The sequence below is a fragment of the Chaetura pelagica genome, unplaced genomic scaffold (assembly GCF_000747805.2).
Source record: "Chaetura pelagica isolate M959 unplaced genomic scaffold, ChaPel_1.0 scaffold314, whole genome shotgun sequence".
In the NCBI taxonomy this organism is placed as follows: Eukaryota; Metazoa; Chordata; class Aves; order Apodiformes; family Apodidae; genus Chaetura; species Chaetura pelagica.
This window is the reverse complement of record NW_009953218.1, coordinates 970,895-985,506: the sequence shown is the minus strand read 5'-3', so window position 1 is coordinate 985,506 and position 14,612 is coordinate 970,895. Positions and strand designations below refer to the sequence as shown.

General features: G+C 45.2%; 1 protein-coding gene across 1 annotated transcript; it reads left to right on the top strand.

Moving 5' to 3' along the window:
• The first annotated feature begins 4,414 nt into the window (after positions 1 to 4,414).
• Positions 4,415 to 13,290, top strand: LOC104388806 (cathepsin E-A-like). Its single transcript, XM_009997723.1, has 9 exons — positions 4,415 to 4,470; positions 4,652 to 4,829; positions 7,308 to 7,425; positions 7,865 to 7,983; positions 8,402 to 8,601; positions 9,266 to 9,388; positions 10,090 to 10,234; positions 12,927 to 13,025; positions 13,111 to 13,290. The coding sequence occupies exons 1-9, from the start codon at positions 4,415 to 4,417 to the stop codon at positions 13,288 to 13,290; spliced, it is 1,218 nt and encodes a 405-aa protein (XP_009996025.1).
• The last annotated feature ends 1,322 nt before the right edge of the window (positions 13,291 to 14,612 follow it).

Below are 14,612 nucleotides of genomic sequence, written 5' to 3'. Positions count from 1 at the left end.
CCCCCCCCCAAAAAAAACATTCCTTCTGCCTCTTCCTGCACACCACGAGTAATCTGCCATTTTGCCCCAAACTGTCACCCTGATGCTGCAGCCCCTCACCTCTGGCTCTGGCCATGCTGTCTGTGCAGCTGGTGCTGGCTGAGGGGATTGGCTCAGGAAAGTAAACACCACAGAGGACCTAATTTTTAAACTAAGACTTTTAGCTTTCATGAAGCTTTCAGCGGAAGTGTTGGGTGTAATCGAATTGTTGTTTAAAATATGTGTCAAGACTTGACTGACTTTCCAGACAAGTGGCACTGTTAGGGATTTACTTTGCAAGGTGCCAAAAGCATAATTTCAGAGTGTTACTTGCTACCCAGTACTTATCTTAAAGCTTTAACACAAATACTTGGCAAACTGTTATCTTGAGCTGCTCCACAATTTATGTTACTAATTTAATGGTGTTTACTGTAGCTCTAGCACTCTTGACTGTGTAGGGCCTTTTTCATTACATTATGTTTTGCTTCTTGTCTGAATCCCAGTTTTAATACCCTCACTATCGCAACCTGCCATGGCTCTTTGCTGGCCACCTTCTGACCATGCTACTGCAGTTCCTAGATCCGGACCAAAGCCTGGCAAGAAACTGCCATGGATTTAATTCCATCAAGATGCTCACTTGTAAGTGAGGTAAATACGATGCTGAAAGATATGACTACTTAGATGTGACAGTGTAAACTGTTTGCCTCCTCCTCTCAGCAGGACCCATTGTCAGAAGCTCCTCTGATACAAGGAGGAACCTTCCCACACGTAGGGCAGGCACCTCTGCATACTTTGACCTCTTGAGCAATTGCTGCTTTAAGTTTTCTTGGGGATTGTCTTGCTTGCGTCTTGGTTATGGTTTTAGCATATTCTTTGGGTCTGAAAACTGGCAGAGTGTTTTAAGGTGAAATATCCTTTCCAGCAGCTGGCTCCCTACTTTGTTATTTACAGCTATTGCTGTGATTTTCTTTGCTCACCATAATTTAGGGAGGACGCTTTCTTCAAAAAATGTGCAGTCAGTTTCTGGGCATTATGTGCTATACAGTCAAAATACATGATTGCTGGGAGCAACATATTCTTGGAAAAACAAACAGAAGATTGAGAAAAAAGCCATGTCAAACAGTTAAGGCGGCCTCGAGATCTCCAGTCAAATCTGGTAATACAGAGATCTGCCCTCCCTTTCAAATGCAAAGCAGCTCTTAACTGTCCATTTGGTAGAGGCTATATGCTGTTTACTGATCTTTTCCCTGCGAGGTGAGTGTCCCTGTCATGCAGCAGTAGTGGTATGAAGGATGTATGGAGGGTTTCCTGAGGGAGAACAACAACAGAGAGGGCATCTGTGAACCGGTATTGCAGCAGGATGGAGAACAATGAGTCCTGCAACCTGCATGTCATAAAATAGGGTTTGGACTGAGAAGCTGGGCAGAGTATCAAGCCTGGAGAATGTCGCAGATGTCTGTGGCTGCCCTGTGCAAGCGTGGTACTGAAAATACTCTCTCTGATAACATGAGGTGGGACATGCTGTGCACAGCATGCCAGTAGTAAGAGCTGTTTTGCACCAAATGAGCATCTCAGAGTAGCCATTTCTTTGCTGGCCACTTCCTTACTGCTTTATTATGTGCCCTGTCAGAGGACTGCTATGGGAAACATGTTATTTGTGCAATTCACAGGGCATCTTTTCCAAGTAGTTACCTTGGAATGTGATTTGACTTCTAAGAAAGTATTCCCATGGCCCTCAGTAGGTTTATCTATTTGTTGCCATTTCTGAGAAGCTGTAGCATCTTCTAAAGGCAAGGTTGCCCACCCCGTTAGGGCACAAAAGCATTGGGCATAAATACTAATAAATTGAAATCCATGGCACAGACAAGTCCCTTAGACAAATCCCTTCAGATGTCCTGCAACAACATAAAAGCCTAGGTAATAGTATATTAATAATATAATTTATGTACATTTTTCTTAACAACGTATGGAGAGAAATAACTTTGCAACATACCCTATGTCTACATATGCATATATGTTTTTTCTACATGAATTATTTCTGCTTAATGAAACCTTGAAGCTACAGGCAGCTATTTCTTAGGGATCCTCTGCATTGTAGTTTAATGATTATTCCAGCTTATCAAAAAAAGTCACAATGACCTTTTGTTGCTGCATTTTGTACCTCTGTTGGCTCAATGAATGTCCGCTTGGAACACACTATGAGATCAGAGTATTTGGGAATAAATGACCTTTGTGTGGTGGGGTAATAAAGGGCTACATTTGCAATAAAATGGACGATCTTGAGCCTTCTGAGAATCAGCGCCTCAGCAGAGGCTCTAAGGCAAAGGCAATCCCCTCAGAAGACTGAGGGGGGTTTTTTGGAAGCCACTTCACATCTTCAAAGTTGCCCTGGTGCCCTCCAACATGAGCATTCATGATTTCCCAGAAGCATTCATGGCATTTGAGGAAAAGTTCAAGTGATAAAGGTGCTCAGCACAGACATTGTCCTGCTCTTGTCAAAACGACACTGCCGTACCAGTGGGCGTGACATCTGCTCTGCTGCACATCAAGTGGCACGTGGAGGCTCCTTGAGAAATGTCTTTGCATTCTGAAAGTTCACAAGTGACCACAGCTATTGCTCACTGTTCTCCTTTCCAGTATGCAGCTCCTGGAGCTCGGTGGCTGGAATGGCTGTGAGACAGACAATGTGGTTGTTTGCTGAGAACACATGTAAAACCCCTGAGTCCAGGAGAAACAGGGAATACTCGTCAGAGCTGGTCAATTAAAAAGAAATAAAAATAAAATAGAAATAAATATTCCTGGTGTTTTTTGTTGTTGTTGTTGTTTGTTTTTTTTTTAATAAAATACTAGAAAAGAGATCCTGGTGCTTTTTCAGACCCAGAGTTCTGCACACAGCTGTGTGAGGACACCAGACACAGCATTTGCTGAAAGCAGGTTGTGTAGCCCTCAAGAGTTTGGAGGTAAATTTGGGGAATCCAACAATGTATTTCAGAATCCAGAGGACTAATGAAAAGAGCTCTGAAATAATTGATTTTAAGCCTGTCATGTCCCTCCTCAATCAACCTGATGCAGCAAGGAAGGCAGCTTAAAAGAATAATTTTTAAGGATGCCTTAAGCATATGCTCTTAATGATATGCATTATATTTAATTGTAGTCTGTGACAGGTGTTTAGACCTCTTCTTCGCTCACAAATGCTGCGTGTGTGGTTTTTTTGTTGCTTTTCCTTAAGTGGAGCATTGCTGCTTGAGCAGATGATGTGTCCTGCCTCCTCCATGTTCTTGACATTCATTCTTTGCTACACACTGTCACACATCTGCTCTCTTTTGCAGGGGTTACTTAGTCCCAGTTCACCTTCACGTGGTGAGCACTCTTTATTTTAAATGAGAGGTATTGCAGGGGAATAATCATTACTGCTTTTTTTCCCAGCAAGCACAGTCTTTTCAACAAAAATGGCAGCTTATTCAAATTTAGCCTTAATATATGCTAGGCTGCAGTATGTAATTGCTCACCCTGCTTTCTCATGCAGAGGAAAGATTCAAAAAGTCTCATAAGTAGATTGCAGACTCAGTGCTGAGCTTCCTCCCAGGCAGCTAATGGGTTTGGGGTTGCTCTCTGTCAGATTAGAGTCTTTTTATGACACCATTATTTTTCTGCCAGTTTGACTTGAACCCAAGTGTCAGGCAGGGCTGGGAACTGCTCATCTCAGGAAACTTCCAGGAAAATAAACCCAAGTGTGTGCTTCCACATGTCTTGCTGGAATGTTTACACAACCAGTGGCTATTTGTTACTGTATGATGCAGCCTGTCACATTTTTTACTTTTAAGACCCATTTTTTGGGGGTAGCATTTACATTTAGACTGGGGCTCTCCCGTAAACAGGGAATTAAACTTCAGTTTTTAGGGCATGACTTGTCATAACTCTCTCACACGTCTGCACAGCCCTGCTGAAATGTCTCCAAGTAAAAAGGGAATGGTTATATATTCTATCCTCTTTCTCTGCTTTGGACACTTCCGGGCCACTTGTCACTAAAATGAGCTGGAAAAGCAGCTTATCCGGAGAGAACTAGGCAAGTCCTTGGAGAGCCTCCTCTTTCCTATGCTATTGGGAGCCAAGCTCACCCCATTTATTGTATTTATGTAAAAGGCATTAAGGATTGTTAGTTACATGTCTGTTTGGTCTAGACTGTGCTCTGGTTATCTGTGCCTTAGTAGCTTCACCGGACACCCATATTTGCACAATCCAGTGGTTACTCTGAGAGCAAATTAATTGGTTTTCTGCCAAAGCCCTGACCTCCTGTGATTGATTGACCTGGCGAATGGCCCTCTGCTGACAACGGGGTATAAAAAAGGGACATCTGAGGAAATGAGTGTCATTAGACTCCGAACTGCTTGGAGCCATGAGGGTGATACTCTTGGCTGTGGTTTACATCCCATTGGCCATGGCCATGGAACGGTAAGAATATGTGCCTAGTATTGTTGGCATGTGTCTCAGCTGGCTGCCTGGGTGACCCATGCTTGCTTACCTGAGGCCTCAAAGAACAAACAATTTTTTACAAAAAGATTATATGAGAAGTCTAAAGAGACTTCAGTCCAGAGATCAAATTAATTTTTGCGTGTTCATTTTCTTTGTGTAGAATCCCTCTCACTCGATTCAAATCTATCAAGAAAAAGCTGAAAGAAAAGGGACAATTAGAGGAATTCTGGAGGAATCACTACCCGGACGTTTTTGCCCGGAGGTACCTGCATTGTTTCCCTGCAGATATTGCTTTGTCTGTAGGAACTGCCTCAGAAAGGCTGTATGATTACATGAATGTAAGTACAGTTTTCGTGGTGCAATCACAAGGGCTTGCTGTTCTCTTGAAGGCAGTTTTTTTTTTCCCCAGCAAATTTGAAATCTAGTCTCTCAATGAAGTTATGAGGCTTGAGATGGCTTGTTGCTCTATACTATAAATACTAGATCATAAGAAATTAGTTTAGCTGTCTGCAAAATAAAACCTGTATGTGTCCTGGTTTGGGCCAGGATAAATCCAATGTTAACTATGACAGTATGGATCTAGGTTAACCTGGGTGGCACCCAGGTAGAAAGCTGAGCAGTGGCAGTCCTGGGACAAGTCTTTTGTATAGGTGTGTATTGGACTTGGTTGGACTCCAAGCAAATATGGAAGGTCTGCCTCTACCTATCTTGGTTCAGGACTGGGCTTTTAGTAGCAGAATCCTATTACTTCATTAAGGTAGATTCTATGTATCAGGAACAGTTTTGTGGGGGTTTTGGTGTGGTGTGTTCATGGGGAGGGATTGGGTTGGGTGTTTTTTTTGACCAACATGATTTAGAGCTGCCACACTTTACAGATTAATCAGTAAAGGTTTGTTTAATAAGGGAAGGAATAAAATCCTGCTGTACAGCTGGATATTCTCTTAGAGAGCATGCTTGCTTGCCTTTTCATGATCTCTTCCTTCAGAATACAAACTCTGGGGCCAGAAACTATTCAGTGTAGTAATTAACAAGTATGCACTTGAAGATACATATTCAAATATTTGTATTGCTACAAAAGGCTTGGCACTAGATATTGCTTATCTATCTGAGCTTGAATTCCAGAAATGCTTTTTCCTAAAAATAGGTCTCTTAATGCTGAAGTGCTCTTCCAGGGCCAGATAGGAGCACTTAGACACTTGCATTCGGGATGTGGATAAGCTCTTCGCTCCAGCATTCAAGTGTTCACAGATTATATCTAGCCTCAACTTGTATCCAAGGACGGTCAGTGGTTTTTTTATCCACCAGATGAACTTCGTTCAGTACATTATACACAGTCTCTGACAGAATTAACAGAATTAACAGAATTAATTTTTTAACTTGATAATAGCTGTTAATTGCTAAGGAAAAACTCCCAGCCACTTGTAACAGCAGCTGTGCCGCCGCTCAGAGCCCTCTGATGCTGGCAGAGGTGGGTCATGCTGTCTTTGCATCACTGATGTGAAATCACCCACTATAGTGAATGGAGTTAAATCCCCCTGTTGGCTGGTCATAAATGGTGTTCCCCAGAGTTCAGTGTTGGGGCCAGTTTTGTTGAATATCTTTATCAATAACCTGGATGAGAGGATCAAGTGCACCTTCAGTAAGTTTGCAGATGACACCAATTGGGTAGGAGTGTTGATCTGCCTGAGGGTAGGAAGGCTCTGTGGAGGGACCTGGACAGGCGGGAGGCCAATTGTGTGAGGTTCAACAAGGTCAAGTGCCAGGTCCTGTACTTGGGTCACAACAATCCCAGGCAATGCTACAGGCCTGGGGAAGAGTGGCTGGAAAGCTGTCTGGTAGAAAAAGACCTGGGGGTGCTGGATGACAGGTGGATGAACATGAGCCATCAGTGTGCTCAGGTGGCCAAGAAGGCCAATGGCATCCTGGCCTGTATCAGAAATAGGGTGGTCAGCAGGATGAGGGAAGAAATTGTTCCCCTGTACTCGGCACTGGTGAGGCTGCACCTCAAATACTGTGTTCAGATTTGGGCCCCTCACTACAAGAGAGACACTGAGGTGCTGAAGCAAGTCTAAAGGGCAATGAAGCTGGTGAAGGGTCTGGAGAACACGTTTTATGAGGAGTGTCTGAGGGAACTGGGGCTGTTTAACCTTGAGAAAAGGAGGCTGAGGGGAGACCTCATTGCTCTCTACAACTACCTGAAAGGAGATCACAGTGAGGTGAGGGTTGGTCTTTTCTCCCTGGTAACAAGCAACAGGACAAAACAGCCTCAAGTTGTACCAGGGGACGTTTAGATTGGATATCAGGAAAAATTTCTTCACCAAAAGGGTTGTCAGGCACTGGCACAGGCTGCCCATGGAGGTGGTTGAATCAGGGACATGGTTTAGTGGTGGACTTGTTAGTGCTAGGTTAACTGTTGGAAGTGATGATCTTAAAGGTCTTCTCCAACCTACACAATTCTATGATTTCTTACTGACATCAGCAGAATTGCCTGAAAGCCTGTGTGGTTGTGTGAGAGCTTCATTGTGGGGCTGACCTTGCCACCACTGACGTGGATGCAAGAGGGCTCATTGACTTCATGGGGAATGTGACCAACCATTTGCTTAAAAAGCTTTAAAAATGCTGCACCTGGAGTGAAATCTGCTGCCTGCAGCCACTTATGGAGCCAGACACACTCCCCTGCGGTGTGCATGTATGTTTGGATGCAACTGCACCAAACGCCCTGAGAAAGCCTTGTGTGGTGCTCCCAAGTCTCCTTTTCCCTCAGGAATAGCTCCCTGGGAGGCAGGCCGGGGCTGACCAGGTCGTTCCTCCCCCAGGCACAGTACTACGGCGTTGTGAGCGTGGGGACACCGCCACAGACCTTCACCGTCGTCTTCGACACCGGCTCCTCCAATTTTTGGGTCCCTTCTGCTTACTGCGTCAGCGAAGCGTGCCGTAAGAAACAGCACCCTCCCTTAATGCTCCTCGTGCCTCGGGTGCCTTGGCCATGTCTCCTTTCCCAAGGAACTTGCCTGCAGTGGGGATATGGGCGGGGAGGATTTGAAGCACCCTTGAGGGTGGGCACTGGCTGTAGCTGCCAAAGGTACCTCTGCATGACAGGGTGCCCGATGTAAATGGCATGAAAATAAGACCAAGAGACCTACAAAGAGCAGTGGAAATGCCCATTTTTCTATCAATTTGCCATTATAACCCAAAATAATGTCTGGGGTTTGGAAAAACAGGGGTGCCTGTGGGTTAATGGGCAACTGTCAATGCCTTCCTCATAAGAGAAGGCAAAACCTGCTTTGCCTGCTTCTCTGCTGGCTCTGCACTGGGGAGCCGGCGCTGTCCCAAGGCCCCCCCTTGGTCCACAGGCATAATTTGTTTTATGTAGGGATGCACCAGAAATTTAAGTCCTTTCAGTCGGATTCGTATGAGCACGGAGGGAAAGCTTTCTCCTTGCAGTACGGCACGGGGCAGCTTCTGGGCGTTGCTGGCAAAGACACACTGCAGGTGAGTCCCCACCCAACACGGGTGTCAGCCTCCAGGTCAACTGTTTTCAGGGCAGCTCAGATACTGGCCTTGCCCTGGAAGACACTGCCTGGTTCAGGCAAGGACAGGGCGAGGTCCCACCAAGCCGGCTGCTGAGAAGTGTGGCTGCTGCCTGGTCTTTGGGCTACCCAGATAAACCCCTAAGATTTGCGTTTCTGCTTCTTTCCTTGGGTTCTGTCCTGGGCTGGTGAAGAAACATCCACAGAAATAAGGTATTAAAAGCAATCAATGGAGCCTACCCACCAAATGGGCACCTTCTCTGTTGATGGGAGTCACACAAGGGTATCCAGGCTTTGTAAAGGGAATTAATCCATTTATATGGACCTGAAATGTGGTCAATTTCTTGTAACTGATGGTGTCTTTCATTTGTACCAAACAGATAAGTAACATCTCCATCAAGGGACAGGATTTTGGCGAGTCAGTATTTGAACCTGGAATAACCTTTGCCCTTGCCCATTTTGATGGTGTGCTGGGTTTGGGATACCCTTCCCTAGCAGTGGGCAATGCTCTGCCTGTGTTTGACAGCATCATGAACCAGCAGCTGGTAGAGGAGCCAATCTTCTCTTTCTATCTGAAAAGGTCAGTCTTTAAAATTATACTGCCAAAAAAGACACAAACCTATTGTAACGGTTGAGACAACCATGCACCTGTATAAATCTTCAGTTCTAGAAAGTAATTTCCTCCCCCCCTGATTTTTTAAAAATTTATTTCAATTTAACACTGAAAAATATGGAGTGAAAAGGAAAAATACACTGGAGAGGACCATGAAATTTTGGACAGAGTGTTACTCTTGTTGGAGCTGTGCATAAACAAAAGAAAAGCTCCCAGCTCAGGCTCATCAGGGCTGAGTTGTCCAGTGTTTCCCTCTGGCCAGTGGAGATGAAGAGAAATGCTGCACTGCCACCAAGTAGCCCCTTTCTCTGAAAAGAACTGTTACTTCATCTGGAGCTAGCTGTAACTCCACCAATTTATCTAGTGTTTATTCTGAGGTGAGAACATGAACTGGCTCCACCTGGCTCCTGATGCCTATCTTAGCCCTTGGCAGCCTACACTGAGCCTTCTCAGAGGTTGTCTGGAGGCTCTGGGTCAAGACATACGCCATTATAACCCAGAAATCATCCCTCCAGCCATCTATATCTAAACTTAGAAAGGGCTGTGGTTTATCTTTTGCTTTTCAAGTGTAATCTCAATGGCACGTGCTGGCACATTCCCATGTCTGTGTTAACCTGTCTTCTGCTTTCAGAGGAGATGACACTGAGAATGGTGGTGAGTTGATTCTGGGGGGCATAGACCATTCTCGCTACAAAGGTTCAATCCACTGGGTCCCAGTCACTGAGAAAAGCTACTGGCAAATACACCTGAACAAGTATGTATGTATGTATGTCTGTATGTCTGTATGTATGTATGTATGTATGAAATACTCGGTGGAATTCATCTCTTCAGGTAAACCCCACAGAGACAGAAACACTTGGCGATATAAGTGTAGGAGACTGCCTCTCCTGTGTTTTACCCTTGTGTCTTTCAAAAAGGAGGTTTGCCAGGATGAGACCCGGGGGTTTATTAGCTCTCTAAATCTTCTGTGACATGGCTAGCAGGTTTCTGGGAGAGCATGTTAATATGTTTTAATATGATACGCCAATGGTCATGTTGACTCTTGATGGACTATTCAGGTTAAGGCACCCAGGAACTCAATCTGGCTCCAGGTCCTGCTTTCATCTTTCCTTTTAACCTTTGTCAAAGTTGTAATTGTCCCTTCAGTCTTTCTCCCACTGCAGAAATCAATGAGGACACATACTTCTGGGTGAGAACAAATTCATCAGCAGGCAAAAAATGATTAGGGCTGTAGGAGTTCTGAGAGAGAGGAGTGGGTCCACAAATGAGAAGTCTTCCTCATGCTCTTTCCTTTTTTTACTTTCTTGTCCTTTAAAGACATTTTTTGAAGACTGGGAGAGCTTGGCAGCTAGTTTTAACTCCAGACAGTACTCTGGTATTTTAACTAGCAATAATATGTTTCTTCAGTCAGAACGTGTATCAGTTTACTTAGAGGTGCTTTGTTTTCAATTGCAGCATAAAGATCCAGGGCAGGGTGGCACTTTGCTCTCATGGCTGCGAAGCCATCGTTGACTCAGGCACTTCTCTTATCACTGGCCCCTCTTCAGAAATCAGGCGGTTACAGGAGCGTATTGGGGCAAGTCCATCACATATGGGAGAGGTAAGAACTATACAGCCAGAAAACAGCCAGAGAGGAAGAGAAACTGCTATTCAGTGCAAAGAGCTTATAGGGTGGGAAAATAACTGAAATAATTTCTCAGAGTCTGTCTCAGCAAAAGTCTTGTTTCCAGGACAGCACCTGAACTCAAAGCCATGCTGGTTTAGACCTGTCTGCCATGCTGTCCCAGCCCTCCTCCCACATCACAGAATCACAGATTCATTCTGGTTGGAAAAGACCTATAAGATTATCACGTGCAACCATAACCTAACTCTACCAAACCCAGTGCTTAAGCCATGTTCCTAAGCACCACATTTACATGTCTCTTAAACACCTCCAGGGCAGCCTGTTCCAGTGTTTAATTACCCTTTCAGTGAAATGTCCATCTCCTCTCCTATAGTCATCAGTACTGTGTGTAAGGAAATAATGGGGACATCAGTTTGAAGAACTGATCCATATTCTACATCCAAGATAATTTTCTTTCGGTGTCACAGTTTGACCAGGACATTTCCAAGTCCCTGGCTATAGGTGTCATCTTGTCACATTTGGTGCTGATGGCCAGCCCCATCAGCATCAAACAGAAAGGGAAAGGCTCTGTAATTGCAGTCTCACAGTGGCTCCACTGCCAGGACGTCTCACTCCAGCTTGCAGCAGAGCAGGCAGTGTTGTGCTGGGGCCCCTGGAAAGGACACACATCTATGATGGTTCCAGTGCTGGTTCCTGGCAGTTCCTCTGTCTCCTCTCTGGTTTTCCTTTCTTCATTGCTGCACTCTCCTGCATCCCCCTTTTTGACATTCCCCACTGCTCCTCCCCGATCCTGCCTGCCATCTGAGGAAAACCTCCATCCACCTCCTCCAGTGGACCAAAACAGCCTAGGTGTGTGGCTTCATGGCCTCCCTGGCCACACACCTGCTGTCCCCAGTCCCCTGTGCCCCTCCAGGAAACCTGTGTGAGCTGAGGTTGCTCAAGGTAGGTTAGGTTTTCCTACTGCCTCTCCTGCAGGCTGGCTTACCTCTTTGCTATGCCAGTGTCTCACTGGCAATTTTCAGATGGCATGACCTAAACCTTGTAACATCTAAAGAGCTGAGATAACAAGTATGACACCCCTAAACCCACCTGCCTCCTGGGAGACAGCAGCTTAATTTCACTATGCCTTATTGCTGGCCCTTGGCTGACTCCCAGAGGTACTACCACACCACCCCAGCTCCAGTGTAAAGCTGCCATGTATGGTTGCTGCTGACTTGATAGTTGTCTTGATGCTGACACCAAACTGCCCTTTGAAGAAAATTAAGTGTTGCAGTTGCCCAGTGCACAGAGCAAAGATCAAAGTCAAAAGTGGACTTTTAATCTGCCTCCGCTTGTAAGAGGAGCAATTGGAGTTGCATCTGTGTAAATTGTGAAGCTTCTGATTCTTTCTCAATTAAACCTTGAACTTTGCTTTTATTCAAATTTTCAGATACATGTCAAACAGTGTGTTTTGATAGTAAGTTGGTTTTATAATGGTGCACACTAATGGATAATATATATATATTTCAAATACACTTATACTAGTGAACAAGAAATATGTCATTGTGTAAGTTTATATACTCCAGTGCTAACACAAGAGCACTCAACCAGCATCTCAGGTTCTGCAAAAAAGTAACCTGAAAATGACTGTTCTTGTAATAACCACAGACAGACTGAGACAACATGGCTCAAATTTATCCCAGAATAAGTGGATGCATCCACTTGCATCCAAAATGCACACATTTTGCCAGAACTTGTATCTCTCTCCAGCAAGAATTAATATGTTCTGGACATACTATGTAAATTAATTATGTCTTGCTTCTCATATCCTACAAACCATTATACTGGCTTTTTTACTCCTGCCTTCTGTATCCCATAGTTTGTTTTGTTCTAGTGGTGTGACATTTGGTAAGTACACACGAGATTTAGTTTTCATAAAACAGAGTTAACAACAACAACAAAAGTAGATTCTTCCCTATAGGAAGACTCTAAAACAATGATTTTAAATAAGAAAGTTTACAGCAAAGGTCCCTCTGGGGCCTGGAACATTCTGCAGCGCTATTTAACAAGCCAATTGTTTAATGAAGTAACTAGAAAAGCCAGGAAATGATCTGGTGTATTACTGTAAGTGAATGTATTATTTATGGACATGAATGGCCATGCCAGAGTTTAGTTCTTCTTCTGCTCTTTAAATCCCACTCCAGAGTATGAAGTGCTGTTTTCCTCACCAGCTTCCTTGTCCCCTAAAACAATAATGTTACAGCAGGGAGCAGGATGAGCTGCAGCCACAGGGCTCTCCCTGTGTCTCCCTCCACTCAGTCCCAGCCAGAGCATCAAGGACTTTTGCTGAGCAAACCTGGCTAATGTGGGTTCACTGAGGCTCTGTTCTGCTTCTGAGTTGTACTGGAGGGAGGTGAGAGTGCTCCTTCACCTTGTCCTTTTTGGGGCTTGTGAGGATTTCCATCAGCCCTGGGTCCCCAGGGGCTTGGGTGCAGCGGTCTGGGCTGTTGGGCTGGTTTGACCCAGGGCAGCAGCCGGAAAGCTGGAGGGCAGTGTTGGGCCATAAGTTGGCCTGCTGGTGTTCCGCTGTAGTAAATTCAGTATTACCTGCTGCAAAAGTATTGAATTCACAGTGCAGTTCTGAAAAAAAAGCTGACCCATCCCATCTGAATTGGTGCATCCCATACAGTTTCTTGTAGACTGCAGAAGACTGTCCAGCTTGCCTCACATCACCTTCACAATCGGACACCACGAATACAAGCTGACAGCAGAGCAATACGTTGTGAAGGTGTGTATCCCCAGCCTCCCTGCTCCCCTGTCCCCGAGCCAGGGATGGAGCTGGTGGCCACAAGGACACGTGCCTTCCCTTTCAGGAGTCTATTGAAGACCAGACCTTCTGCATCAGTGGCTTTCAGCCTCTGGACATCCCCACCCGCTCTGGCCCGCTCTGGATTTTAGGAGATGTCTTTATGTCTGCATTTTACTGCATTTTTGACCGTGGGAATGACAGAGTGGGATTTGCAAAAGCTGTTCATAGGAAGGATTACTACTGAGTTGTAGAAGTGTTTATACTGCCTTGACCCAAATGTTAAGGTAATGATCTTCAGCATACCTGTGAAGAAGGGCTTTAGCTGAAACTCTAGACCTAAATGAAGTCATGTTTGGGCTTTGGGGTGATCCTTGTCCTGAATTATCTCTTTGGTTCAATCTCTGCATGTTTACAACTGAGAAACAATTTTTCCTGAGTAACTGATGGAAACTACAGCTCCCAGGAGGAAGCAAAAACAGCTCAGCACTCAGATTTTCAGAAAAGCAGGAAGGGTAGAAAAGCTGACCAGTGCCAGGCTGACAAGATAGCAATTTTGAGTGGAGGGAACTTAGCCCAGTCTCATCCTGTCTGGGTATCCTTTTTTCTTCTCATGTGCTGGTTCCCACCTCATTTGCTGTTGCTTTCCTTTTCCTCACTATTTCCCATGGTTGGGGTTTTGTCCAATCTCATTTGCTTTGTGCTTCTCATGTTCTCCTTTTATAGGCTCGCTACAACCAATTTAGACAGAGAGGAATTTGACTGATGCCTGTGTGGCTACTGATTTCTACTACTTGGTCCTTGCACACAATTTCTGCTCCTGATGCCATCTCTCAAACCTTTTTTTTCCCTTGGGTCACTTGCCACTTTTTTCCCCTTTTGGGTCTCGGAGTTTAATGTTTGTGTTTCAGGTCAGATGCTGCTTTTAGCACCTGACACCTCTGCCCCTTCGCAGCGCAGGCAGCTGGGAGCAGCACCTGTCCGCGTTACAAAAACAAGTCCAAATCCTTGCAAAGGGAGCTGCAAAGGGGCATCACAACATCCCTCTGCCTCAGATGAGTTACAAGAGCAGTGCAGCAGCACTAGACATCTACTGCCCCTTGTTCAGCCGCTTCTTGTCAGCAGCAGCAGAGCTTCAGAGCTGGCAGAAGTGTAAAACAGCCACAGGTAGCTGTGCTGATTTGGCAACAGAGGTTTCACCTAAATTATACCTATTGGAGTATTAGTTTGGGTTGCTAAAGCTGATTCTGCGCCTTGCACATGAATAAAAACTTAACCAAGTAACATCTGTTTTGGGCTTAGCACTCATTGTTGTGGTTTCATTTTGTTTTCTCACAGCAGCTTCTCTGTGGTGAGACTGGAGAGGAGGGGAAGGAGAGGGTGCAACAGCAATTGAAAATCCAGGTTGCTCTGGGGCCCTGGTGGGGTGAGATGGGATGTGTTGGAGTGTTGGGGCTGTTTGTGTCTCCCTAAAGCTGAAAAACGTGTGCAGCTCCAGCCTTGTGGACTGCACACCTCGTGGGCAGGGCAGGGCCCTGGGGAAGGCCCTGCTGCAGAATAACTGGGGAA